Source organism: Marmota flaviventris, chromosome 11, assembly GCF_047511675.1.
Source record: "Marmota flaviventris isolate mMarFla1 chromosome 11, mMarFla1.hap1, whole genome shotgun sequence".
Taxonomy (NCBI): domain Eukaryota; kingdom Metazoa; phylum Chordata; class Mammalia; order Rodentia; family Sciuridae; genus Marmota; species Marmota flaviventris.
In genome coordinates this window covers 71008061-71035441 of record NC_092508.1, presented here as the reverse complement: position 1 = coordinate 71035441, position 27381 = coordinate 71008061, and the positions used below count along the sequence as shown (strand labels likewise).

At 39.0% G+C, this 27381-nt stretch overlaps 1 protein-coding gene across 1 annotated transcript in view; it reads right to left on the bottom strand.

Moving 5' to 3' along the window:
* Positions 1 to 24632: 24632 nt before the first annotated feature.
* The window catches only part of Itgb6 (integrin subunit beta 6), a 66674-nt gene continuing 63925 nt past the window's right edge, over positions 24633 to 27381 (bottom strand). The window contains exon 15 of the mRNA XM_027937997.2: positions 24633 to 24731. Within this exon, the coding sequence (XP_027793798.2) occupies positions 24633 to 24731 (99 nt within the window). The remainder of the gene's footprint in view (positions 24732 to 27381) is intronic.

Here is a 27381-nt window from a genome sequence, read left to right as displayed (position 1 = left end):
CAGACAACTCTCTCAAGTGCTTGTAGGGAGAAGGAGAAAGAGTTGCATATACGCTATGAGTATGGTTGAGAAGAGGGAGAATGTCCAGAGGCAGTTCCATCTGTGAGTATCAAGATTAGAAACAGGCTGTGAGCATAGAAAGTTGTTGTTACTGTCGTTTGTTGGTACTAGGATGAAACCCAGGGCCTCATGCCTGCTAGGCAAGTGCTCTACCACTGAGCTATACCCCTAGCCCCCATTATATCAAGACTTCAGCATGTCTGAGTGTTGATGGGAAAGGTCCAGTAAGAAGCAAGAGTCAAAGATCATTCTGGAAAATTCATTGAGTAAGGTCCTTAAGTCAGAGTTGTCTGGAACAAAAAGTAAAAGGATTCACTTTAGAAAGGAAGGTGGCGCCTCCCATTCAGTAGAAATGAAGGAAATAATAGTTATGGGTAGAGGTAGGTCTGTAAACTGTGGGTAGAGAGTTCACATATCTACTAGCTTCTAACTGCTCTGTGAAGGATCAGGGAAGTTCATGTGCCAGGTGAGGCTGGCTCCAATGTGGAACAGCAGAGATGGCTGCTCAGAAACATAGCTGGAAATAATGGAATCACCCAAGTGAGGTCTGGGACCAGTGAATTTATAGTGGCCAGGTGTTTTCTTACCACTGTTCAGCAGCTCAGGTATAGGCAGGAAGAAGGTGGACCTTGGGCTTCATGTAGATTGATGCCACCCAATCAGGATGTTCACATGAGGGAGCTGAAGCCATTGGCAGGGAAAAGGTTGTGGGGTGGGATCTCCAGGAGTCAGCTCTGCCATCACAGATGGACAAGTGGTGTGAGGCTGAGGGATCCAGATTGCCAGTCTCCGGCTTTGTCAGTCACTAGTTATGTGACATGGTAAGTTGTTCAACCTCCTTGTGTCTTAGTTGCCTCATCTGCAAAACTGTGACCACAGTAAAAGTTCCGGTCTCATTGGCTTGCCTTGGAGACTAAATGAGTGAATACCCGAAAAGCACTTAGAACAGTAACTGACACAGTAAATACTCACTAGAGGTAGTTTTATTATGAAGCGTCACCACTGAAAACAAACCAAAGTATTTCATAGGCAAATCAAGAATGAGTAGTGATTTGGTTTGTTGCTAGGTGGAGAGAAAAGCCATCTGAGGTTGCCCTGTGCTTTCTAAGAGCTGCCATCTGGGGAGTGCTTGGCATGTGACAGGATTTATGTAGATTACACTCATGTGCAGTGGTTAGGAGGTTAAGCTGCCTAGGGGGGAATCTGCTCCGGGACCTAAGCCAAATCTCTGCACCTTGCCCAGTCTCAGTTTCCGTTCTGTAAAATGGGGTAATAGAGTATTCACACGCCTAACGATACACACAGAGCACTCTTGCGAGTGAAAATAGTGCTGATGGAATGTAGCTGTGATTATTAAATAATACCCACAACAGTGATGCCATGGGTTATTAAAGTCATTATACACTGATACAGACCCTGCAAAAGGTTAAGTGACGTATTGTTAAAGCCATGCCCTGAGCTACCCATTAACTTCATGTAATAAGCTATCTCATTAAGGGGAAACTCCACTGTTCATAAAAGAGAGTATTGGTTTATATACGACAGGGTTTTCTAACCTATTTAATACATATATTTGACACCTCTCTCACAGTCATTTATTAAACACATCTGGATGTGTTCAAAATATTATTTTACATTGTGATTTAGCAGCACTGTGGTACTCCAATAACACCCACCGTGGCTGGAGTACTAAGAGGTGAAAAGAAGTGAAAATTTATTGGGCAAAGGGCCAATTTCAGTGGTGAATTAATGAACTAGATTTTCACCTTAGTCTAAGTAGTAATTTATATCAATTTAATTCAATTAACCAGCACTCCCATTGTGTGGTACTTAGCCAGAGAGAAAGTTCCACCTCCTCAGAAGTTTGAGTTGAGTCTCTCTTGATTGGGTCTGCATGGGGTGTCCTTCTGCCCCCTGCCAGGGAGCTGAACCTGATTTCTGCATGCCTCCCCTCTGCTTCCTATATATAACCTTGTCGAGGACACACAGAGGAAGCAGGTAAAGGGGTGCTCAGCTGTACCTGCAGCATGTGTTTCTGAAACAGTAGAGTTCAGTCCTGACTGCAGCCAGAGTCACCAGGAGAGCTTCTAAAATCCACCAACGCTCATCCCTTCAGTCCCAGAGATCAGATGCAGGTGGTCTGGGCAGGACCTGGGCATTGGTATTTTTTAAAAGCTCTTTTGGTGATGGGCTCTAATGTGCAGGCAGGGTAGGATAGCTGGGTCTGTCCTCAGCGTGTTGGGTTCTGAATAGAGAAGGCTAGAAGGCAATGCTTGGGACATGAAAATGAAGGGGAATCAACAGTAAGACTCTCAGACAGAATGAAGGATGGTTTTGGAATAATATTTTCATTTGACTATGTTGTAATTACAAAGGGGAATGCAGTAAGGCATAGGAAGGTGCAGCTGTTGAGAGAGATGTTTCCTACTGACATGAACCCCACTTTGGGAACCCATGCTACTGAAGGGTTTCCCAGGCATTGCGTACCTCCATCATCCCTCCCTCCCTCTTGTCTTTTCTTCCTTTCTTAGACTGAACCTAGGGTATTCTACCACTGAGCTATACCCCTAATTATTTTTATTTTTTATTTTGAGACTAGAAACTCTATTTTGTTGATAAGTTGCCAGGCTGGTCTCGAATTTATGATTCTCCCACATCAGCCTCCCAAGTTGCTGGGATTATAGGCATGTGCCACCACACCCAGCACATTGGATCTTCTGTTACCATCTGCAGGCTCTGTAACTTTCCTAGAACACAAAGCGAAAGGCTGGGGAGTAAACAGATGTTTATTTATCATCTAGCAATCATTTTCTAGTACTTTGGATAGTCCACTCCATTTAATATCCAGAAAGTATATGATAGTTTTCGTAATCACCATTGCTTCTTATAAAAATGATTAAATACAGGGGCTGACATCTTTTGATTTTATGCAAAATATCTTGGAATGGAAATGGAGTCTGTGGGCATGTTGTCACCTGGAAGGAGTGGCTAAGGGAGAAAGAGGAGGCAGACACAGAGAGCAGGTTGGAACTGGTGGGTGAATAATCTTTGTTCCATTATTTTAGTTCTGTCACCTGGGTGAAATTATATAATCATGCTGAATTTCCTCCTTCATACTGAAGAACAATAAAAGTTTGCCTTGCACGGTTGTTGTAAGATGAGAAATAATGGGAGTCAAACGCTGCACACAAGCAGGTTCTACAGCAGTGCAACCACTGCTGTCTCACTGGAGGGAAACTTGTACTAAAAGATTGGACTCAGAGAACCCGAGGCGTACTCACTGTTGTCTTATTATTTTCTTACTTGCTTGGAAGGTTGGAAACTTTGTCAAGTTTTATTTCTAAGCAATTCAAAATGTTAAATCTCAGGGTAAAGGAGATAATAGGGATTAGATATGAAATAATTATGGGTCTGTGAAAGGAAACTTATAGACCAAGGTCTTCACCTACCCATATTGTAAATCTGGTTAAATATTAAAGTTCAGGGCAGCTTTCTGTGAAAAAGATCTTCAAAGCTAAGTGAATAGAGCCATAAGCAATGGGTGAACCTATTTATGTTGCTAGTTTATGTTGCATCCAATGTGTGCTAAGAAGCTTTCCTAAAAAACAGGAACCACTGTGTTGTCAAATGAGCAGATTTTGTAAAAGGGGAAGATGTGGGTGGCTGAGTGACCAGGAGTCCATGAATGTAATCTAATTTTTCCTACATTATATTTATTAAATAATATGTAGTTTTATTTCTGCATAATTGCTTTATTTGATATTTTATTAAATACAAACAGAACCTCACCTTTTAAAAGTAGGATTGATGGATTAAATAAAAATTTTAATATATTACTAGTGAATTTAGTGATATAAAATTTTGTAAGCCCTTTGTTATAGCTGTATTGAAGTATTAAGGACAAACAATAAATTACACTTTTTATGATTTGAAAATTTGGCATACTTATATACCCAAGAAACTATTACCATAATCAAGATAATAATTCCTACTAGTCCTGCAAGTTCCTTGTGTTCCTCGGTAAGCCCTCAATTGTATCCCTCCCACCTCCGTCCCCAGCCAATTAGTGAACTGCTTTGTCACTATAGATCAGTTTGCAAATTCCAGAAGTTTATGGAGGTGAATTCATGCAGCACATACTCTATTTTGTCTGCCTTCTTTTCCTTAGCATATTTTGAGACACAACCATGTTATTGATGCATCCATAGTTCATTCTTTCTTATTGCCAAGTTCATTATATGAATTCACCACAATTTACCCCATTCATCCATGAGTGGATACTTAGGGTGTTACTAGTGTCATGATTTTGGATGAGGTGTCCACCAAGAGCTCATGTGTGAGACAATGCAAGAAGATTTAGAGGAGAAATGATTGGGTTATGAGAGCCTTAACCCAATCAGTGAATTAATTCTTGATAGGGATCAACTGAGTGGTAACTGAAGGAGGGTAGGGTGTGGCTGGAAGAGGCACTGATGATGTGTCTTTGGGGTATGTATTTGGAGAGCTGAACTTAGTCTCTCTCTCTCTGCTTCTTTTATCACATGAGCTGCTTCCTTCTGCCACACTTGTCTGCCATGATGTTCTGCCTCTCTTGAGCCCCCAAGAAATGAGCCAGCTATCTAAGAACTGAGACCTCTGAAACATTGAACCCTTAAATAAACTTTTCCTCCTCTAGGGTTGTTATTGTCAGGTCTTTTAGTTACAGCAGTGAAAAAAGCTGACTAAAATAACTAGTTTTGAGCTATTACAAATAAAGCTGTTATGAACGTACGTGTATGAATCCTCATATGGATGTGCCATTTCATTTTTGAGGGGTAAATACTGAAGAGCAGAATGACTGGATTATATAGAATTTATACACTTAACTTTTAAGGAACTGCCAAATAATTTCCCAAAAATGGTTGTATCATTTTACATTCCTATCAGTCATGTGTGAGAGTTCCAGATCCTTCAAATCATTGCCTTGATGGTTAAGCTGTGTCCCTCCAAATGATGTTGGTGTCTTAAAACCCAGGACCTGTAATTGTGACCTTATTTTAGAAATGTGAGCTTTGCAGATGATCTGGTTATGATGAGGATACTAGAGGGGCCACAATCCAAAAATGCTTTGTGTCCTTACAAAAAAGTGAAATTTGGACACATAGACAGATCTGCACACAGGGAGATCACCAGGTTTAAATGGAGATTGGTGTAGTGCTTCCATAAGCCAAAGGGTGCCAAAGATTGCAAGCAACCACCAGAATTGGGATAGAGACATGGAACAGATTCTCCCTCAGAGCTCTCAGAAGGAATCCACTTGGCCAACACTATGATCTCAAGCTTCTAGCTTTCAGAACTATAGAACAATACATTTCTGTTGTTTAAGTCACCTACTTAGTGGTGCTATATTAGGGGAGCCCTAGAAAATGAATATACTTGTCAACACTTGGTGTGATCAATCTTTTAAATTTGAACAATTTTAATAGGAGTGTAATGGCATTTTATTGTGGTCTAAATTTGTATTTCTCTTATGACTATTGATTTTGCTAATGATTTTGTGTTCTTATTTGATATTCATAGATCTTCCTTGGCAGAATATCTGTTCAAATATTTTGTCTCCTCTTTTTTATGGAGTTGTTTTCTTTTTTTTAATTAATTAATTTATTTATATATGACAGTGGAATGAATTGCAATTCATATTACACATATACAGCGCAAATTTTTCATATCTTTGGTTGTATACAAAGTATCTTCAGACCAATTTGTGTCTTCATGCATGTACTTTGGATAATGATGTCCACACATTCCACCATCATTTCTAATCCCATACCCACTCCTTTCCCCTCCCATCCCTCTGTCCTACCTAGAGTTTGTCTATTCCTTCCATGCTCCCCCTCCCTACCCCACTATGAATCAGCCTCCTTATATCAGACAAAACATTTGACATTTGTTTTTTGGGGATTGGCTAACTTCACTTAGCATTATCTTCTCTAACTCTATCCATTTATCTGCAAATGCCATGATTTTATTATCTTTTATTGCTGAGTAATATTCCATTGTGTATATATGCCACATTTTTTAATCCATTCATCTATTGAAGGGCATCTATGTTGGTTCCACAGTTTAGCTATTGTGAATTGTGCTGCTATAAACATTGATGTGGCTGTGTCCTTGTAGTATACTATTTTTAAGTCCTTTGGGTATAGACCTAGGAGAGGGATAGCTGGGTCAAATGGTGGTTCCATTCCCAATTGTCCAAGGAATCTCCACACTGCTTTCCATATTGACTGCACCAATTTGCAGTTCTACCAGCAGTGTATGAGTGTACCTTTTTCCCCACATCCTCACCAACACTTATTATTGTTTGTCTTCATAATAGCTGCCATTCTGACTGGAGTGAGATGAAATCTTAGTTTTGATTTGCATTTCTCTAATTGCTAGTGATGGCGAACTTTTTTTTATGTATTTGTTGATCGATTGTATATCATCTTCTGAGAAGTATCTGTTTACGTCCTTGGCCCATTTATTGATTGTGTTATTTGTTTTTTTGGTGTTTTGCTTTTTGAGTTCTTTATATACCCTAGAGATTAGTGCTCTATCTGATGTGTGAGGAGTAAAAATTTGCCCCCAAGATGTAGGCTCTCTATTCACCTCACAGATTGTTTCTTTTGCTGAGAAGAAACTTTTTAGTTTGAATCCATCCTATTTATTGATTCTTGATTTTAATTCTTGTGCTATAGGAGTATTATTAAGGAAGTTGGGGCCTAATCTGATATGATGGAGATTGGGGCCTACTTTTTTTTCTATTAGATGCAGGGTCTCTGGTTTTATTCCTAGGTTCTTGATCCATTTTGAGTTGAGTTTTGTGCATGGTGAGAGATAGGGGTTTAATTTCAATTTGTGGCATATGGATTTCCAGTTTTCCCAGCACAATTTGTTGAAGAGGCTATCTTTTCCCCAATGCATGTTATTGGTACATTTGTCTAATATAAGATAATTGTAATTTTGTGGATTAGTCTCTGTGTCCTGTATTCTGGTCTACCAGTCTGTTTTGGTGCCAATATCATGCTGTTTTTGTTACTATTGCTCTGTTGTGTAGTTTAAGATCTAATATAGTAATGCCACCTGCTTTACTCTTCCTGCTAAGGATTGCTTTAGCTATTCTGGGTCTCTTATTTTTCCAGATGAATTTCATGACTGCTTTTTCTATTTCTATGAGGAATGTCATTGGGATTTTGATTTGGACTTGCATTAAATCTGTATAGCATTTTTGGTAGTATGGTCATTTTGATAATATTAATTCTGCCTATGCAAGAGCAAGGTAGACATTTCCATCTTCTAAGGTCTTCTTTGATTTCTTTATTTTGTGTTCTATAGTTTTCATTATATAGATCTTTCACCTCTTTCATTGAGTTGATTCCCAAGTATTTTATTTTATTTTTTTGAGGCCATTATAAATGGGGTAGTTTTCCCATTTCCCTTTCTGAGGATTTCTCACTGATACACAGAAATGCATTTGATTTGTGGGTGTTGATTTTATATCCTGCTACATTGCTGAATTCATTTACTAGTTCTATAAGTTTTCTGGTGGAACTTTTTGGGTCTTCTAGGTATAGAATCATATCATCAGCAAATAGTGCTAATTTGAATTCTTCTTTTCCTATGCGTATCCCTTTAATTTCTTTCATCTGTCTAATTGCTCTGGCCAGTGTTTCAAGAACTATGTTAAATAGAAGTGAGAAAGAGGGTATGTGTGTCTTGTTCCAGTTTTTAGAGAGAATGCCTTCATTTTTTCTCCATTTAGAATGATGTTGGCCTGGGGCTTAGCATAGATATCCTTTATGATGTTGAGATATGTTCCTGTTAGCCCTAATTTTTCTAGTGTTTTGAACATGAAGAGGTGCTGTATTTTGTCAAATGCTTTTTCTGAATCTATTGAGATGATCATATGATTCTTATCTTTAAATCTATTGATATGATGAATTACATATATTGATTTCCATATGGTTAACCAACTTGCATCCCTGGGATGAATCCCAGGGATGATCATGGTGCACGATCTTTTTGATATGTTTTTATATTCAGTTTGCCAGAATTTTATTGAGAATTTTTGCATCTATGTTCATTAGAGATATTGGTCTGAAGTTTTCTTTTTATCAGTTTGCCTGGTTTGGGAATCAGAGTGATATTTGCCCCACAGAATGAATTTGGAAGTGCTGCCTCTTTTTCTGTTTTCTGAAATAAATTGAAGAGTATTGGTATTAGTTCTTCTTTAAAGGTTTTATAAAACTCTGCTGTGTATCCATCCGGTCCTGTGCTTTCTTGGTTGGTAGACTTTTGATGGCATCTTTTATTTCATCGTTTGAAATTGATCTGTTTAAATTGTGTATATCATCCTGATTCAATTTGGGCAAATCATATGACTCTAGAATAAAATATCAAATTTGTCGATGTCTTTGATATTTTCTATTTTATTGGAGTATAAGTTTTCAAAATAATTATAATTATCTTCTGTGTTTTTGTAGTGCATGTTGTGATATTTCCTTTTTCATCATGTATGTTAGTAATTTGAGTTTTATCTTTCCTTTTCTTCATTGGACTGGCTAAGGGTTTGTCAATTTTATTTATTTTTTCAAAGAACCAACTAAAAGTTGTTCTGCCAACAAAATGTTCTGTCAATTTTTTCAATTGTTTCTTTTGTTTCAATTTCATTGATTTCAGCTCTGATTTTAATTATTTCCTGTCTTCTGCTTTTGGTGTAGATTTGTTCTTCTTTTTCTAGGGCTTTGAAATGTAATGTGAAGTCATTTATTTGTTGAATTTTTCTTATTTTTTAAAAATAGTTTGTTTTAGTTGTAGTTGGACAAAATACCTTTGTTTTATTTTTATGTGGCACTGAGGATTGAACCCAGTGCTCCACATGCACTAGGCGAGCACTCTACCACTGAGCCACAAACCCAGCCCCAACTTTTTCTTCTTTTAAGGAATGAACTCCATGAAATGAACTTTCCTCTTAGAACTGCCTTCATAGTGTCCCAGAGATTTTGATAAGTTGTATCTGTGTTCTCATTCACCTCTAAAATTTTTTTAATCTCCTCCTTGATGTCTTCTGCAACCCATTGTTCATTCAGTAGCATATTATTTAGTCTCCAGATGTTGGAGTAGCTTTTATTTTTTATTTCATCATTAATTTCTAATTTTTTTTCATTATGATCTGATAGAATGCAGGGTAGTATCTCTACTTTTTAATATTTTCTAAGAGTTGTTTTGTGGCACAGTATATGGTATATTTTAGAGAAGTATCCATGAGCTGCTGAAAAGAAAGTGTATTCACTCATTGAAGGATGAAATATTCTATATGTGTCAGTGAAGTCTAAGTTATTGATTGTATTATTGAATTCTGTAATTTCTTTGTTCAGCTTTTGTTTGAAGATCTATCCAGTTGTGTAAGAGGTGTGTTAAAGTCATCCCAAATTATTGTGTTGTGGTCTATTTGACTCTTGAACTTGAGAAGTGTTTGTTTGATGAATGTAGGGTGTATATATATATATATATATATATATATATATATATATATATATTTATAAATATTAAGACTTTTTGGTGTATGGTTCCCTTGAGCAGTATGTAGTATCCTTCTTTATCCCTTTTCATTAATTTTAGCTTGAAGTCTACTTTATTTAATATGAGGATGGAAATCCCTACTTGCTTCCATAGTCCATGTGAGTGTTATGATTTTTCCCAACCCTTCACCTTCAGCCGGTGGATGTCTTTTCCTATGAGATGAGTCTCTTAGTCTATGTCTTTTGATTGGTAAGTTTAGGCCATTGACATTCAGGGTTATTATTGAGACATGATTTGTATTCCCAGACATTTTTTGTTTATTTTTGGTATTTAACATGACTTGATTTCTCCTCTGATTAGATTTTCTTTTAGCGTAATACCTCCCTCTGCTGATTTTCATCATTGTTCTTCATTTCCTCTTTGTGGAATATTTTGCTGAGGATGTTCTGTAGTGCAGGCTTTCTAGTTGTAAATTGTTATAACTTTTGTTTATCATGGAAGGTTTTTATTTCATCATCAAATCTAAAGCTTAATTTTGCTGGATATAAGATTCTTGATTGGCATCCATTTTCTTTCAGAGCTTGGTATTTGTTATTCCATGATCTCCTGGCTTTGAGGGTCTGGGTTGAAAAATCTGCTGAGATAAGAATTGGTCTTCCTCTATATGTGATCTTATTCCTCTCTCGTGGCTTTTAAGATCTATCCTTATTCTGTATGCTAAGCATTTTCATTATAATGTGCCTTGGTGTAGATCTGTTGTATTTTTGTACATTTGGTGTCCTGTAAGCCTCTTTTATTTGGTTTTCCAATTCATCCATCCAGGGAAGGATGGGAAATTTTCTGCTATTATCTCATTGGAGAGATTGTGCATTCCTTTGCTTTGCAATTCTGTTCCTTCCTCTATAACTCTTAGATTTGGTCTTTTGATGCTGTCCCATAATTCTTGGATGTTCTGTTCATGGTTTCTTACTATCTTCACTGTGAGGAATATTTTGCTGGGGATGGAATATTTGGCTGTGTGGAATATTTTCCAGATTGTATACTTTGTCTTCATTATCTCACGTTCTTTCTTCCAAGTGATCTAGTCTGTTGGTTGTGCTTTCTATTGAGTTTTTTATTTGGTTTATTATATCCTTAATTTCAAGGATTTCTGACTTTTTTTTTCAGAGTCTCTCTTTTTTGAAGTAATATTTTGCTACCTGTATTTGCTCTCTTATGTCTTTGTTGGAGTGATCAATTTTTGCCTGTACTTGCTCATTTAGGTCATTCTTCAATTCACAGATCATTTTAATTATGAACCTCCTGAACTCCTTCTCTGACATTTCATCAACTGCACTGTCCATGGGTTCTGTTATTGTAGTATCCTGGTTTGTTTGGGGCACTTTCCTCCCTTGTTTTTTCATGTTGTATATGTGTCTTCCTTTCTTGCAGTGTGGATCTGAGATATTATAGTTTCTACCCTATATTCTTTTGGTACCCATGCAGATTGTCTGTACCTCACCTTGATGTTGGGCTTCCAGACCCTGCTGGTTTCCCTCAATGTATGCTACTGCAACTACAGGTGGTGGCAGCAATAGCCAGGGTAACTTGAGATAATAGTGGAGGTGCCCCAAGATGGATGCAATGTCTTACAGAGATGGGGCTGAAAGGGTGGGCCTTACACTCTCTTTGATATATGTTATTCTGCTTTTGGTGTAGATTTGTTCTTCCTTTTCTAGGGATTTGAGCTGCTTCTAGGCCCTGTCTGCTATCAAGAAGGTAGAGGCTACTGTGTGGGGAAGGCTACGGTGATGACTGCAGTGTCCCAAGATGGAAGTGGGTTAGGCTTGGGCTCCCAGGTAGGGGGTGGATGAACTCAAACATACCTTGGACCTGGGTCCTGGGCAAGTTGTTGTGGACGGATCTGGCCGAGCCTGGACTCTGGAGGTAGTCTGCTGGTCGGAAGAGGTGGTTCTGTGCCAGAGGCTGGGCTCCAGTGTGTTTCTGCCAGTGGCAGGATGGACCTGGGTCTACTGTGAGCCTGGGTCCCGTGCAGGCTAGTGTGGACGATGAGTTGTTTTCTTCTTAATAAGTTTTGAGAGTTCTTTTATATTCTGGGTGTAAGTTCCTGTTTTATATATAATTAAAAATATATTTTCTCCCAATGTGTCTTATATTTCCATTCTCTTAATATTGTCTTTTGAAGAGCAGAAGTCTTATATTTTGATAAAGTGTGCTTTATCATTTTTTTTCTTCTGTGGATGAAGCTATTGAATCCAAGGAATTTTTGCCTAGCTCAAGAAAACAAAGATGTTCTCCTATATTTTCCCCAAAACACATTATATTTTTTACATTTTACTTTCAGGTCTATAGTCCATTTGGAGCTGATATTTGCATGTGATAAGGTTCCCATTTTTACTTATGAATATCCAATTGTTCCAACACTGTACTGAACAAAATATCCTTTCTCCACTGAATCGCCTTTTATCTTGGTCAAAAATGAACTGTCTTGCCGGGTGTGGTGGTGCGCATCTATAATCTCAGCAGCACCGGAGGCTGAGGCAGGAGAATTGTGAATTCAAAGCCAGCCTCAGCAAATTAGTGATACCCTAAGTAAGTGAGTCCTCATCTCCAAATTAAAAAAAAAAAAAAGAAAAAAATGAGCTGTCTAAATAGGTCTATTTACGGAGTCTGTCATCTGTTCCACTTATTTATTTATTTATCTTTACATCAATACCATGTTGTTTTGATTATAGCAGTATTATTGCAAGTCTTGAAATCAGTTATGGTTAGCCTTCTAATGTTGTTCATTTTTTTTTTTCAAAGTGTTTGGCTATTCTAGGTGCTTTGCTTTCTCATTTGAATTGTAGAGCTAGCTTATTAGTTTCTATAAAAACCTTGCTGGGATTTTAATCAAGATTACATTAAATCATATAGCTCAATTTGGGGAAAATTGACATCTTAACAATATTCAATTTTTCTGACTCATTGGATGAGAAATATCTACCCACTTATTTAGTTTTTTTGATTTATCTCAGCAATGTTCCATAGTTTTTATTTTAATTTTTTTATTTATTTTGGTTATTTAGTAGCAGGGATCGAACCCAGGGGTGCTTAATCACTGAGCAACATCCCCAGACCTTTTTTTTTTTGAGACAAGGTCTCACTAATTTTCTTAAGGACTTGCTAAGTTGCTGATGCTGGCTTTGAACTTGCAATCTTCCTGACTCAGCCTCCCTAGCTGCTAGTATTATAGACATGTGCGACTGTGCCTGGCTGTAGTTTTTAATGTATAGATCTTTCACTTATTTTGTCAGATATATTCTTAGGTATTTCATAAATAACTTTATTTTTTTTAAATTTTTTATTGTTGGTTGTTCAAAACATTACAAATTTCTTGATATATCATATTTCACACTTTGATTCAAGTGGGTTATGAACTCCCATTTTTACCCCATATACAGATTGCAGAATTACATCAGTTACACATCCATTGATTTACATATTGCCATACTAGTGTCTGTTGTGTTCTGCTGCCTTTCCTATCCTCTACTATCCATAAATAACTTTAAAAAAATAAACACAATACCTTTATTTATTTATTTACCTGGTGCTGAGAATCAAACCCAGTGCCCCACATGTGCTAGGCAAGCGCTGTACCACTGAGCCACAATCCCAGCCCCAACATTGTTTTTTAAATTTAAATTTTCAATTTTTGTTGCTAGTATATAGAAATGCAATTGATTTTTGTATATTGATCTTGTATCCTGCCATCTTGCTAAATTCACTTAGTAATTCTAGTAGCTTGTTGTAGATTCCATCAGAGTTTCTGCACAGATAGTCATGTATTCTGTGAATAAAGATGGTTTTAGTTGTTCTATTCTAGGCTGGATGCCTTTTATTTTACTTCTTGCCTGACTGTTCTAGCTAGAATGTCCAATACTGGAAGTGTAGGTTGAATAGAAATGGTGTTTAAGAAGGGACCTGCCTTGTCTTGCTTACAGTCTTAGAGGGAAAGCTTTATGTCTTTCACCATTAAATATGTGGTTTTAGTGTTAACACCACAGTGGTGAGATGTTTAGCAGTTTAGGTTAAAACTATAATGGTTAGCTGTTTAGTGATTTAGATGTTCTTTGTCAGCTTCTATTTCTAATTTCATCAGATATTTTATCAGGAAACGATGTTGAATTTTGCCAAATACTGCTTCTGCGTCTATGGAATGATCATATGATTTTTCTTTTTGGTTTGTTAATTTGGTGGATTTCTGTACTGACTTTTGCATGTTCAACAAACCCTACATTCCTTTAATCCAGATCCTGCCTTCATCTTTCCCTTCCTTGGCTCCATGAGAACATTTGCTTTTTACCAATGATGTTTTTCCTCAGGCCAGACAGTAACAAATACCAATTGTCTTGGTCCATTTTTGCAGAAATTACATCCCAGTCTATTCTAGTTTCCATAATTCTGTTTGTGGGTTTCCACATACCTCCCAATCATTTATTCAAAGATGGTCTCTTGCATTATCTCTACAAGGGGTCGCTGACCTCCATTTGTGCCCACTGTTCACTCTCTGAGTGATTTGATTTCCAAATCTGGAGGCAGTGTGCTTTCTTCCACTCCAGGGGCTGGATAAAGGTTTGCTGAGCTTAAACCGAAAGACCTTAGGAGGCATGGAAGTGCTTTCTAAACTATCTCACACTCTCCTAGTGTGATGAAATGCTCCACCCTCTGGGATTTTCCCGGTCCTTTGCCTTTAACTGTACTCCCCCAGGGAACTGTGTGACTCACCTGTGTGAGCTGCAGAAAACCTGTGCATTTCTTTTTACTAAATCTTTCTGTGTTTTGACTTGTGCATTTGATTCAGGTGAATTCCTGTTTATTAGTAAGAGCAATTATTTTCAAGATAGGTTAAACCCAAATCCAACTGGTCCTGACTTGATTGCTTGAGTTTCTTTATAAAACAAAATCTGAAATCTGTCACTTGTCCTCTTTATTTATCATAAATAGCTGTGGCTTTGTTATTCCATCGACATTCTCATTTTTGCCTCTAGGTCCTCATGACCTACATTATTTCTCTTCTCCATCCCCCCAATTTTCCCAGCGCCATGCTGTTTTCTCAAAAAAGCCTGTGATTTGTTTTGTGGGCTGTCCCCCTGGGAGGACTGGTTAGGGAAAGAACTAAGACACATTATTGCGAAATTATTCTTAGAATTGAGCAATGACCTCTAAGGGTCTGCAAATGCTAATTTGAGAAATGTTCCTTTAAATTGTTTTTCCTTTGTCAAGACTCATATCAAATAGTCTGCCCTTGTGTCCCAAACCTTTGCAAGCCTCAGCAGCTAGTGGGTATGAATGAAGCCTTTTTGACATTCAGACCTGAATTTGGTGGACTGAACTTCTTACCATGGTAGCCAGAAAACCCGAGGGGCTCTTTGGATGCTCCCACTCACCCCTAGTATCTGGAAATCCTCTGGGGGCACCTCACATGCCCCATAGCAACTTGTTGGTGCTCCTTTAGGCAGCTGCACAGTAGCCTCCAAATTCCCATGCTCAGTCCCATAATGCTGCCCCACTCTCCACCCCTGGACTGAGATCCTGCCTCCAGCCCCCTGAGAGTCCAGTCACCTACTGTGTTCCCTGCTGCCTGTCTCCCCTGCAGCACAGGAGCTGCTCTCCTCTGCTCCACAGCATGTGGGTCTGTCACCTGGGCCAACTTTCTTTGGCCATTTGGAAGCCTCTCCTATCTGGGCTCCCCTTGTCTCAAAGAGGCTTCCCAGGAGATTCGCTTGGGCCCCATCATTTTAGTAGGTTCGACTCAATTTATGTACCCTCTTTTTAAGGGCTGGTTTAAGAAGCCATGACCATATTTATCCAGAACCAGTGTTCTCCTCTTAAAATTTGACATTTGTTCTGAGTTGCCTCCTTCATGGTATTAGAGAAATATCTATGTTATTATTTTTCATGCGTTTCATAGTTATTTCTTAAAACTTGTATTTTATTGTCCCTTCTCCCTTCACCAGTTTTCAAATATACCTAGACACCAACTTTGGACTTCTACTCTGTTTCCAAGAAGGCAACCGTTGAAGGCACCTAGAGGATGAATGCAGTGACCGTTGTTGTCTATTATATTGAAGGTTTAATCTCTGATTTCATAAATTCCCACAACAAACCTAGGGGATAGGCAGGGATATTTGGGTAGCTCAGAATCAGGACAGGTGTGTCATCAGGTTGCTATCTGTGAAGTTCTGTGAACTTCTCAGCAGGGGACATTAAGACACAAATGTTCACCACCAGTTACTAATTCTAAGCCGAGGATATTAAATGAAAAATTTGTGTGATGGGAACGCTGCTCTGCAACTGCAGCATAAAAATTATGGGTGCTTTTCTATGACCATCTGGAACTGAAACCATTTTTAGGTTTTTGAATGAATTGTAGAATTTTATTAAAGCATGGATTGGTTATCTCTTAAAATGAATATTAGATTCGATTATATCAAACAATGACTGAACACAATGTGGCTAAGTCCAAGAAAGCCTGAGAGGAAAAACATTGTATATTTTCTTTCTTTTTTTTTTTTTTTGGTCATGATGACAAGCTCATATCTTTTATGGTGTTCACTGTTTTAAATCTTCTTTTATTTATATCTTTTCTATTCCATCTCTTAGTAAAAAAAAAAAAAAGATTCCAAAAAATGACTCACTTCTTGAAATCAATGAAATGGATATTTAATATACTGAAAGTAAGCAAAATATATTTAACAGTCTACTTAATTTAAATTTTTATTATCCCACTGTAATATTTATAAAACTGATAGTATTCTGTAGAGTATAATAGAATGCAGTTATTTATTACAAAAAGAGATGAATAAAAAGGGGGTATAATTTTTTGTTTAAAGAGGAGAATATGAAGTAAAATGTTTATTAATAAAAAAGATTATGAAATAATCAGTAGCATTGAAATATGCAGCTTTTGTTTTGATTTTTTTTTTTTTTGGTAATAGGAGGTTAAAACTTAAAGGCAGGGCACTTCACAGAATGGCAGTCTAAGAAGATCTCCTTAATCAGCTCATGGTAATCAACTTCAATTTTAAAAGACCAATTTCTGTTTGTGCCTCCAGTAGTTTGTTTGAGGGAAAAAAAAAAAAAAAACAGAAAAAAAGTAAAGATTAAGGGCTTTGGAATTACCTACATTGGAGAGTTTTATATACCGCAATTATCATTTTCTGGGTACACTGTCATCATCCATACCCCTATTCCCACTCGAGTCCCTCTTCTAATTAATCAGCTGGCAAAGAAGGCTTTCTGGGCTTTGGTACCTTGTCCACTCTTTCCTTCAAGTTCTCTCAGGTAGAGCCGGCCAGGCCCCTCTGCTGGTGCTCGCTTTGCTTCCACAAGCACCAGCCAGCCCCCCAAGGGAAGAATGCCACAGGAGGAGGGAGTCTGCTGTCAGACAACGGATGCCATCCATTTGAATATAAACAGCAGCATTTCCAGAAATGCCATTGTGCCAGTGGAAGTCTTTGCTGCTGAGAGCTGATTATTTGTGCTAACATTTCCTCCCCACTAAACAACCTAAACCTTTCCCTCGGACTCAAGATACGGAGATAAAACTTCACACATAAGTGTACAGTAGGGGGACCCATCTGATGGAAAGGGTGGCAGATGGGGCTATAGAAGAAGAACTGAGTTTTCTTTACTTGGTTGGTTAGATCCCAATGCCCTGGAAGGGCCTTTATTTTGTAGTTAGATTTCATCCTGATCTTGTGGTTAAGTTTACATGGACCAGGGCAAATCTATTACTCCATCTGGGAAAGTAAGTTACGACATATACCTCCAGGCAGATTAATAGTAGCACCTTCCTGTATGCAGAAGGGGCACAGCAGAGGTGAGCCCTCTAGGGGCTACCCAGGGCTAAAGACTGAGGAGTTTGGAGGGAGACGTGCTCTGGTGCAGATCTCACTTTTATCACTTACAAACATAGTAACTCTAGGAAAATCCCTCAAGCTTTCTAAGCCTCAGTTTCTGGAAAGTGGAGAAAAACAAAATAAGCCTCTAGGACATAAATATGATAAGATATATAATATGCTTTCATATAGTTATTATAACAGATAGTCAACAAATGGTGGCTTTTATCATTATTACATCTTCAACTGGAATTTATAAGATAGTGTACAGAGTGGTTAAGAGTATGCATTTCAGATCTAGGATGCTTTGGTTCAAATACTGGCCTCTTTCCTTGACCAAACTTTAGGCCGGTTCCTCTGAACTCTCCTCTCAACCAGGCCTCTAAAGACTTTATCACTATACTAACATAGTTTATTTTTGGGGGGGATGGGAGTTGGGGGTACTGGGAATTGAACTCAGGGGCACTTAACCACTGAGCCACATCCCCAGCCCTATTTTGTATATTATTTAGAGACAGGGTTTCACTGAGTTGCGCCTCACCATTGCTGAGGCTGGCTTTGAACTTGTGATCCTTCTGTTTCAGCCTCCTGAAGTGCTGGGATTATAGGTGTGCGCCACTGGACCCGGCACTAACATAGTTTTTAACAGCTCAAGACTACATCCTAGGATAACCCTAAGAGTTCTTACAGTGCCTTCCAGAGAATTCTCAAGACTGCCAAAAGAATTATGTTTATTCAGCCAAAACCTAAAGATAAGGTCTCTGTCTCTAATCCTTTATGGGAGGGCGGGAGTCTAGCTTCAGTTAATAAACACATGTGGGTTTCACATGGACCAACACCCTTCCAGCTTGTGGTTTTTTTCCACTTCCCCAACTCTTCTGAGTACCCACGCACTGCCCTCTCTACTAGCTCACTCTCCATTTAAAATGCTCAGTTGTCTTTGAACAAATGAAAATTTGAATTCAGTTCATGCTGGAATCTTTCCCTGTTGCCATAGTGTATTACTGATTAAAACCTGTCCTTATCAGTATAACTAGTGTCAGGCTACATTTGACACTCCAAAGCTTGTTAGATGTGTGTCCTGAGGAAGTCACTTAGCATCTCTGTACCTCATTTTCCTTGGTTGTAAAACAGGAGATAATGATGCCACCCTTTAGGGTGATTGTGAGCTCTGGGTGAATTAGCATTCAAAAGTACTGTATTTAGAACAATGGGTATTACCTATTTTTTTTCTAACCTTGCAAGCTATTTAATACTAAGATATAGCTCTAAAAATAAGAAATATCTGTATGTGTATGTACTCTCTCACACACACTCCTCTATATTTAGTATAGCAAAGTCAACTTGATAGAAATAAAGACAGTGACTTTTCATCTAGTCAGTTATTGATGAACAATAGCATTTCATGATACCATATTTCTGGGTATTCACCTGGAACAGATTGATTGGTATGCAAGATGATGAATGTAAATACACTTTAGGCTGAAAAAGTGAATCCTATCTGAGTAGTAAGTTCTTTCCTAGAACACATACCTGGAAATCGCAAAGGTCATTGAAATTTCAAACGGAACAAGATCCTCTGTGAGATTTGTAAAGCTTTGTAGTTGTCGATGACACCAAAAAATGTGTGTGGGTCCAATCCATGCCTGGTCTCCCAGGGCCTAGCTGCAGGAAAGCTATTGGGTGGGAAATCTCTGGGGTTATGTGGCTCACTCCTGAGTTATGTGCAACCAGCAAGAAAGAATAGAAGATCAAGTTTCTCTCCTCTAGAGGGGTTCCTATTCAGATGCCTCCAAAGCATAGAGGGGCGGCATTTAGCCCCCTGTTGCTCACAGCCCAGAGGAGTCTTGGCTCAAGCTGTGGGTTGATCCCACGGCTGCCCACCCTCTTAGCTGCAGAAGCCGCATCCAGAACTCACTCATTAGTGCCTGTGCACCTCGGCCCAACTGTTCTGTTAAAGGAGCGACTGTGAAGCTACAAACACATTTTCTTGCCTTTAAGCTATGTTGAATTTGTTGGAGGATAATGAAATTTAACAAAAGGGAGCATTTCTATTTATCACATTTCATTCAATCCTTGTTTCTTTTGCTCTCTGGGGATTTTTTTTTCCATTTAGATTTCTATAGAATGCGAACGATACAGAATCTTTATGAATCATCAACATTTAAATGAATGTATTTTCTAAAGGTCGACTCTCTCTTGCACTTGAGGAGTGTTATTGGTGGGATTGTTTTTTCTAGTGCCAAGTCCCTTCAAGGAGCGCTAGAAGAAATGGGCACTGAGAAGTGAAGGAGAAAAAAAAATAAATTAAAACAAGGAGGATTCTGGGTCTGATACATGCTACTTGCATGGTTTTGCGAGAGTAGGACACAATTGTTTCTGGTGTTGAAGGATCTTGAAGGGGAAACCTGAGCCAGATTAAGTCCACCAAATGGACTCTCATAGCTGAAACTCCCTTCAAGCTGGGCCTTGTCACTCTTGCTTTGAAGCTAGCTCCAGCAGGCTGTGGTGGCCAGGGAACAGCGGCCTGGAAGGAGGAGCAGACTTGAACAGCCAGCCACCTCCCTCCCCAGAGGTCTCACTCTCAAGCTCACCCCTTTATCTTTGCTGCCCGAACTTTCTACCTTCTTCTCCCCAGAGCTTCCTGACTCCTCTCCCATAAACTCTTGTATCTTTCCTCTCTCCTCACTGGCTCAGTGCTTTTCTGTTCACATCAGGCTAACCTTCATTCTTCTTTTGAGATTTTGATTTTCTTTTTTACCTGCATCCTTTACAAGAAAAGAGTATCTGACTGAAGAGTCGTCATGACCGAAAACACCCTCTGCTACCCCCCAAACCAAACAAACTTTAACATTTTATTTTCTGGGGGTAAAGGAATGAAGAGGCTCTGAAGGCTTAGGTGTTAACATTTTCTGAGGCTAACACATAACCTTTGGTAATCAATTACTTAGTGCAAGAGTAAATGGGGATCAGGTCACCTTATGTGTTAAGTATTGTGTCTAAATAAAAACACTGGGATGTTTTCTTGCAACATACCTGGCAATTAATTTCATCCAGGCTCCTATGAGCGCAATCACTGAGCAATGGTACTAGTAACTACAAAGGCTTTCTTCCCAGAAACTTAGAGCACCATGTCTACAAAATGGTATTTTAATGGCTCAGTTTAATCATCAGATTCAATTTTTAGCACATATTTATTCCTTCTCCCCCATTTGACCTTCTTGCTCTTCTTTACATATGACTATTTTGCCCTCGTGGGGCCCTTGCACTTGTGCTCACTCCCTTCCTTATGCAGGTCCCTGCCCAGGTTTCAACTCTAGGGCATGTTCTCCAGGGCCCTGTGGAGTGTCCTGTCCAGCTCTACCTTCTGCATAGCTCTTAGGACTGCTAGAAAGTCTTAGCTTAGGGGTCCAGTAAAACAAGAACCTGAAGCAAAGTTGTATTTGAATGCATGATTGGGAAGGACCATCCCAGGAAGAAAGGGCAAGGAAGCAGGGAATGAGGGGGAGCAAATATTTAATGATGCATTAGGAAGCTGACGAGTGCTGGTGGCTCAGCTCCTACTCATCTGCTGGTTCCTTCCCACTCTGTCTCTTAAGGATCCGTGTTCCTTCCTTGGGCTGCTAATTCCCTTGCATTTCTTGTTGTACTACTGGTCCACTGGGACAGCAACCAGCAAAGCCACTCTGCACTGGAGCATAGGAACTCCTATAGTTCCTCCACCTGTGAGGGGTGAGGTAGAAGCTGGGAGTTTACTATCAAGAGGACTGTGGGATAGTCCTGGGGGGCAGCAAGTGGATGGGGGACATGCAGAAACTGGGTCTAGTATTCTGATATTGTCTACTTACATATTTATTATCATCTCCCTCATTTGGAAGCACAGAGATTGTTTGTTTTGTTCAGTGTTCACTCTACCCATAATTGTAAGAACAATGTGTGGCCTATCGTAGACAATAAATATCTGTTGAATGAATTTATTGAGACCCTATGTGTCAGGGATTATTACAGGTGCTAGAAGAGATGGACATTGCCACCATCTCACAGATGGAAAAATTAAAAAGTAAAGTGACTTTCTTGAAAGTACCTACATCAATCTGGTAGGACTGAAGAAACTTTGAGATTACATATGATTTGAGATTTACATATGACTATGGACAACCATGAAGCCTCCAATATGTAATGAACTCTGTAAGGCTTTTCATTACAATTTAATTGAAGCTAATTTTCAAAATGAGAGCAGGTTCTAGATTTCTAGATTCCTGGCTTTTAGTTCACAAGAAACAGTGTGTTCCAGAAAGTAAGTGCTCTTGATTTCACCTGTACTTTTGTAAGGAATGGGCCTTTCCAAAAAAGCAAACCAAACAAAAACAACAATAACTGACTTCCTTTGTGAGCATTTGGTCTCTCTGTACTTAATTTTCCTGATGCAGAAAGTGGGCACAGCCCCATGGAACCTACCCAATGGATGCCCAGAAAAACAGCATTGATTGCATTAATTCGCTGTGGCTGCCACAACGAAGTACCATAGACTGAGTAATTTAAACAACAGAAATTTATTTTCTCACAATTCTAGAGGCCAATGAGTCAGAGATTGAGGTATCCAAATGGATGGTTTCTTCTGAGCCCTCTCTCCTTTGGTCTGTAGTGGCCATCTTCTCCCTGTGTCTTCATCTGGTCCCTCTCTACCTGTTTATGCCCTATCGTCTTCTTCTTGTGAGGACTCTAGTCATATTGGATGAAGGTCCAATGCCAGGACTTCATTTTAACTTAATTATCTCTTTAAAGACCCTATTCCAGTTATACAGTCAAAACTAAGATACTGGCAATTAAGACTTCATGAGTTGTGTGGGGAGTGATCTTGGGGAGAGACATATTTCAGCCCAGAACACTAACCCTAAAGAATTTGATCTTACAAACATGGAGTCGTGTCCAGGCTGATTTTAAAAGGCTAATGGTGTAAGTATTGTCACTGGGCAGCAATTACTCCATTCCCTGCTGCCCCCTGCCTTCTGTGGCTGCCTCTTCCTGCTCTTTTTCTTGGTCCTAGAATGAGATCAACAAGGCAGTCAGAGTAGGTCACAGAAATATCCAGAAATTCAGATTTCTTGCTGAGTGAATGAAAGGAATCATCATCCAAGTGTCTTTGTTTAAATTACCATGTTTATTTATGTCAACACAAAATACAACAACTTACAAAACAACCATTTTATCTTCATGTAACATAACTCTTCAATGAATAGAAGTACTACTGTTAATGTTTTGGCCTTTTCAAGGTCCTGCCTTGGGTCAAAACCACATTTAAAGAATGAGCAGATTCTTCCCTAATACACACACAAAGGAAACTTCTATTTTCTAAAAAATCTCATTTCAGTAATTGTACAAAACAGCACAAGCAGTCTCATGTACAAGGGACTGCTACCACTGTGTCACTGGCAGCGCCACTGCAGGTTGCTCTAGACGTCCCCATCAAGAACGGAGTGGCACATCAGTCCTTCAGATGTCCAAGGAGATTGTTTAGTAATCCTTCTCATAGAGCCCAGTCCTCCCTAAATGTATGATTTACCTGAGTTGTTTAAAAACCGGGATTTGGGGGGGTCTCCAAGTGATCAAATGTATACACATCAATCTGCTAGGACTGAAGAAACTTGGAGATTACACTGGCAATTCAATGGACAATCATGAAGCCTCCACTATGTAAGGAACTCTATAAGACTTCTCATTACAATTTAATCAAAGCTAATAAACATTGCACAAAAGTACAATTCACCTGGATTCCAGTGCTGTGACTGCTATTTGTTTAGTACATTTCAAACAAATGTTATTGCTTAACTAATACAACGTTTCTATCATTTTAACAACAAAAGAGGCAGTCCCATGCAGTGGAAAGAGGAAATGCCTTGGAGTAAAAAGATGTGAATTCTGATCCCAGTTCTTCTACTCATCCTCTGAGCCTTTGTTTCCTTGCAAGGATCAAATGAGATGAAAGTGCTTTCTGACACAGCAGAAACCATAAGGAAAAACATCCTACAGTGGCCATCTCGCCAATCAACTAATGGACCCCTAATTGTCCACGTGTATTTTGTAAGTAAAATCTTACTTCTTAAATGTGTGGTGTGCATCAACCACACGTAGCTGAAATGTGCACGTTGGGTTATGCAGATGGGAAAAGAACGTAGATTTAAAAATCTGCAATTCATGAGGGAGTTGTGTACTCTCCATGTGCTTGATTTACAGCCATTTAAACATTTGTTCTGTTTACCCCATGTTCCTTTTATATTTCTGGAACTCTCTTTGAATAAGCCAACCATTTAAGGTAATTTTTCAAAAAGAAATAAAAACTCTCATGTGACAATTACAGGTTTAGAAGACTCTGACACTGAGTAAGATGATTGAGAAATAAGGGAGAAGTAACAGTTTGAAAACTCAAGGACAAGAAGGAAACTGAGCATAGATTATTTTCCAGGTAATTTAAAAATAAGCTAAATGGCAGGGTTATTATTTTTGGTTTTACTAGTGACTTAATTTATAAATTACTTCCTTCTCATTTGTAAAGCAAAGTGTGTGTTTGTGTACCTGACTTACAGGTGCATACAAATTCACAGAAATGATCAATCTTACAATTTGGGATATCTGTGGAAGAAATGCATCCTTTCAACTGAAGTGAATTCGGAATCTCAATTCTCTTGGTTTAAAATAAATCCTTCTTTAAGATGGATTTACTGCAAGTTTAGAATAACTGCAAGTGTGGGTACACAATACAAGCGTATGGACTTTGTAACTTTGCTGGGACAAAGACTTTAGGTAGCTGTACTCCTGAAACAAAAGCGATTCTAATTTTCAACATTTTTCAAATGCAAATCAGGCCCCCATGAATCATTTTGATGATTATTTGAAGCATTAATGCAACAGAGTTAGTATTCCTCAAATGATCCCCAAAGTCACCTCTATGCTAAGGAAATTCCTCTTCTTGATTACTTTGAACCTGTCAACATAGTGTCTCACCTTCATACAGAGAATGACTGATCTCCAAATGACCTATTATTATCTTAGGCCAACCTCTTCTTGAAGCAACAGAGAAAGGAAAATAAAATAGTGCATTAACATTTCACATCAGTGAAGCCAACTTTTCCGACGCGTCAAGTGGTTCTAGCCTTCTGTGGTGAGATCCACTTTTTGTTTTTCCCTGTGTTTATAGGTTACATTTTTAAAAGTACTAGTGGAGCCTCTGTACAGTGGATTTGTTCCCTAAAAGAAAAAAAGTTCAGATGAAAGTCTGCATACTTTGTTATGATACTATTTTAATATTCCTAGGTATTTTTATTATAGTTCAAATTGGAAGATGAGAGTCAATATCAATCTTGGAAGCCATTGGAATAATTTTGATTCATTTGATATTTCATACTCTTAGCATTTTCAAATTTATGGCAGTGCCACTGCAGGTTGCTCTATCTCTTTGCTTTTTTTCTAATAGGTGAAACTAGTCCCACATGGGTATTCTGTGTGTGTAAGGGGAGGGGGGGTTCAGTGTGTGTGTGACCCAGGGACTCGAGCATGCTAGGCAAGTGCTTGACTGCTGAGCTATACCCCCAGCCCTCCACATGGGCATTCTAAAAATCTTACCCTCATTGGAAACACACTGATTTATGGATAGAAAACATGCTTACATGTCCTGTTGCCTATTTTCCCAGCACTGAAAACAGTGTCCAGCTGATATTAGGGACTCAATATGCATTGAAAGGGCAGAACAAACACACATAGGTGAACCAAAAGTGAGATGTAAGGTAAAGTGAACAGTGGGAAAAGTGAAACTGATAGAAACATAACACATATGAATGACATAGTATCTGTCTTGAAGCTGCTGTTGGTGAGTTATCAGACAGGGCGTGATAACGTTGTGTAAATGAGATCAAAACTGAGAAGGAGGAGCAGCTAGCTGCTTGGAAGGAGCACAGACAGATCCCCTGGACAGCTAACACTTGCTCTGGAGAGCAGAAGAACTTTCTGGCATATGCTTACTAGACAAAACTGTGTGTAAAGCAGATGACTGCAAGTGACTGGTATGTAAAACCTGGGTTCACAAATGAGTGGTGGTCTGAAGGCAGACAGCACAAAATGGCTTGGCCCCTGGGGCCATTGGGAGATTGAGAGTTGATGCCCAGAGAACACAGCTGTGCTGTTGAGGCTGAAGATGTGTTTGCATCAGTGGTGCTGTAGCCAGAGGATCAGAGGACAAAGCCTATTGAGCTGTCCTAGGCAGGAGAGCAAGGGATCTCTGTGAGGTACAGTGTCTTCTCTCCTAATTTCCAAGGTTGACACACAGGCTTTGGCATCAGACAGTCTGTGTTCAAACCCAGCCTACCAGGTGACTTTACTTAAGCAACCCTAGGCCTTGATGTGCTCATCTATTAAAGAGGGATTAACAAATTCCCTACTCTATCCGTGAGATAAGATCCCATTGCACAGTGTCTAGAACGTACTAACTGTTCAATGAATGCTGCCTCTTTTTATTAGTTCTTACTTATAACTTTTCTTCAAATTTGAAAGTTTCTTTTCTTTTAGATCCTGAAGAAAGTTATAAAGATATTTTCTGATAGGGCTTTGGAAGTCTTAACATTTCCAAACCCATATGTGTGAAGTCCAGATAATATCTCTGAGTTACGTTGGTCACTTTATTCCGTGAATTGTAGAGATAGTCATATTTTGTAGACATAAATTTTAAAAAAAGAAGAAGATTGTATTTGCTATCTCAGAACATTTCTTTTCTTTTTTCCCAGTACCAGGGATTGAACTCAGGAGCACTCAACCACTGAGCCACATGCCCAGCCCTATTTTGTGTTTTATTTAGAATCAGGGTCTCACTGAGTTGCTAAGCAGCTCGAAATTGCTGAGGCTGACTTTGAACTTGCCATCCTCCTGCCTCAGCCTCCTGAGCTGCTGGGATTACAGGATGTGCCACTGTGCAGGACTATTTCAGAACATTCTTTCAGCTCTCAGAAGAACTGAGCAAAACAAAAACATTCCCTGACGTCTTCTACACGTTGCCTTTGGACTTGCTACAGGGCCTTCTTTGTGAGCAGTAGTCAGACCCATACCCAGTGGCTCAACCTCTGACACAGTGCCTTTGGAGATAGATGCTATCTCTCTGTTGACGGCAAATAGGAAAAGGTAGCTTGGCTGCTGGTGGATGAGGGTGAAGGTCAGGTTGCTGTATTGTTCCTACTTCTGAGCTCAGCCTGGATAATTCTGAAGGATCTCTAGTCCTTATTCCTCAAAACCTTGGAATTTTTGACGGTGAATGGCAGATTGATGTGGTCTCTGATGATGGTAGAGTCTCATTTGGAAACAAAAATCATGCATGGAATTCTTTGAAGTTTAGAACACTAGTATCTACTTGGTTACAGAAGAACAAAGGACCTGGCTAAAGAGGCAAGGTAGAAAACCTAAGAGGTGCAGGCTGGAAATGAAGGGCAGAGCCTCTGCTGAAGGAAGGAAACTTAATGAATAGAAAAGGGATTCTGGAAGAATAAATAGACTATGAGCAGGGCCAGACCTTCGTAGGGCCAAGCGCTTGTTTGTAGGTCCTACCCCATATCATCTTGAACATATTAAAATGCATCCACATTCCACATTAACTAGATTTTTTTTGTGCTATAAAGGTGGGGGGGATTTGAATTGCAATTGATGGAATAATGTTATTTTGTAGATATTTAGTTGAATGTTTAATTTTGTGCAGTTTTTATTCTGTATTTTAAAACAACATCAACAACAAACATTTAGGTCTGTGATATTTTTTGGGGGGTTGATGATGGGTAAAGCGGACTCCATTGCTGGAGGAGGTTGAGGAGGAAGTATAAAGGTGGAGCACGAGCAAGTCCCTGTTGCAGTCAGAGGTGTG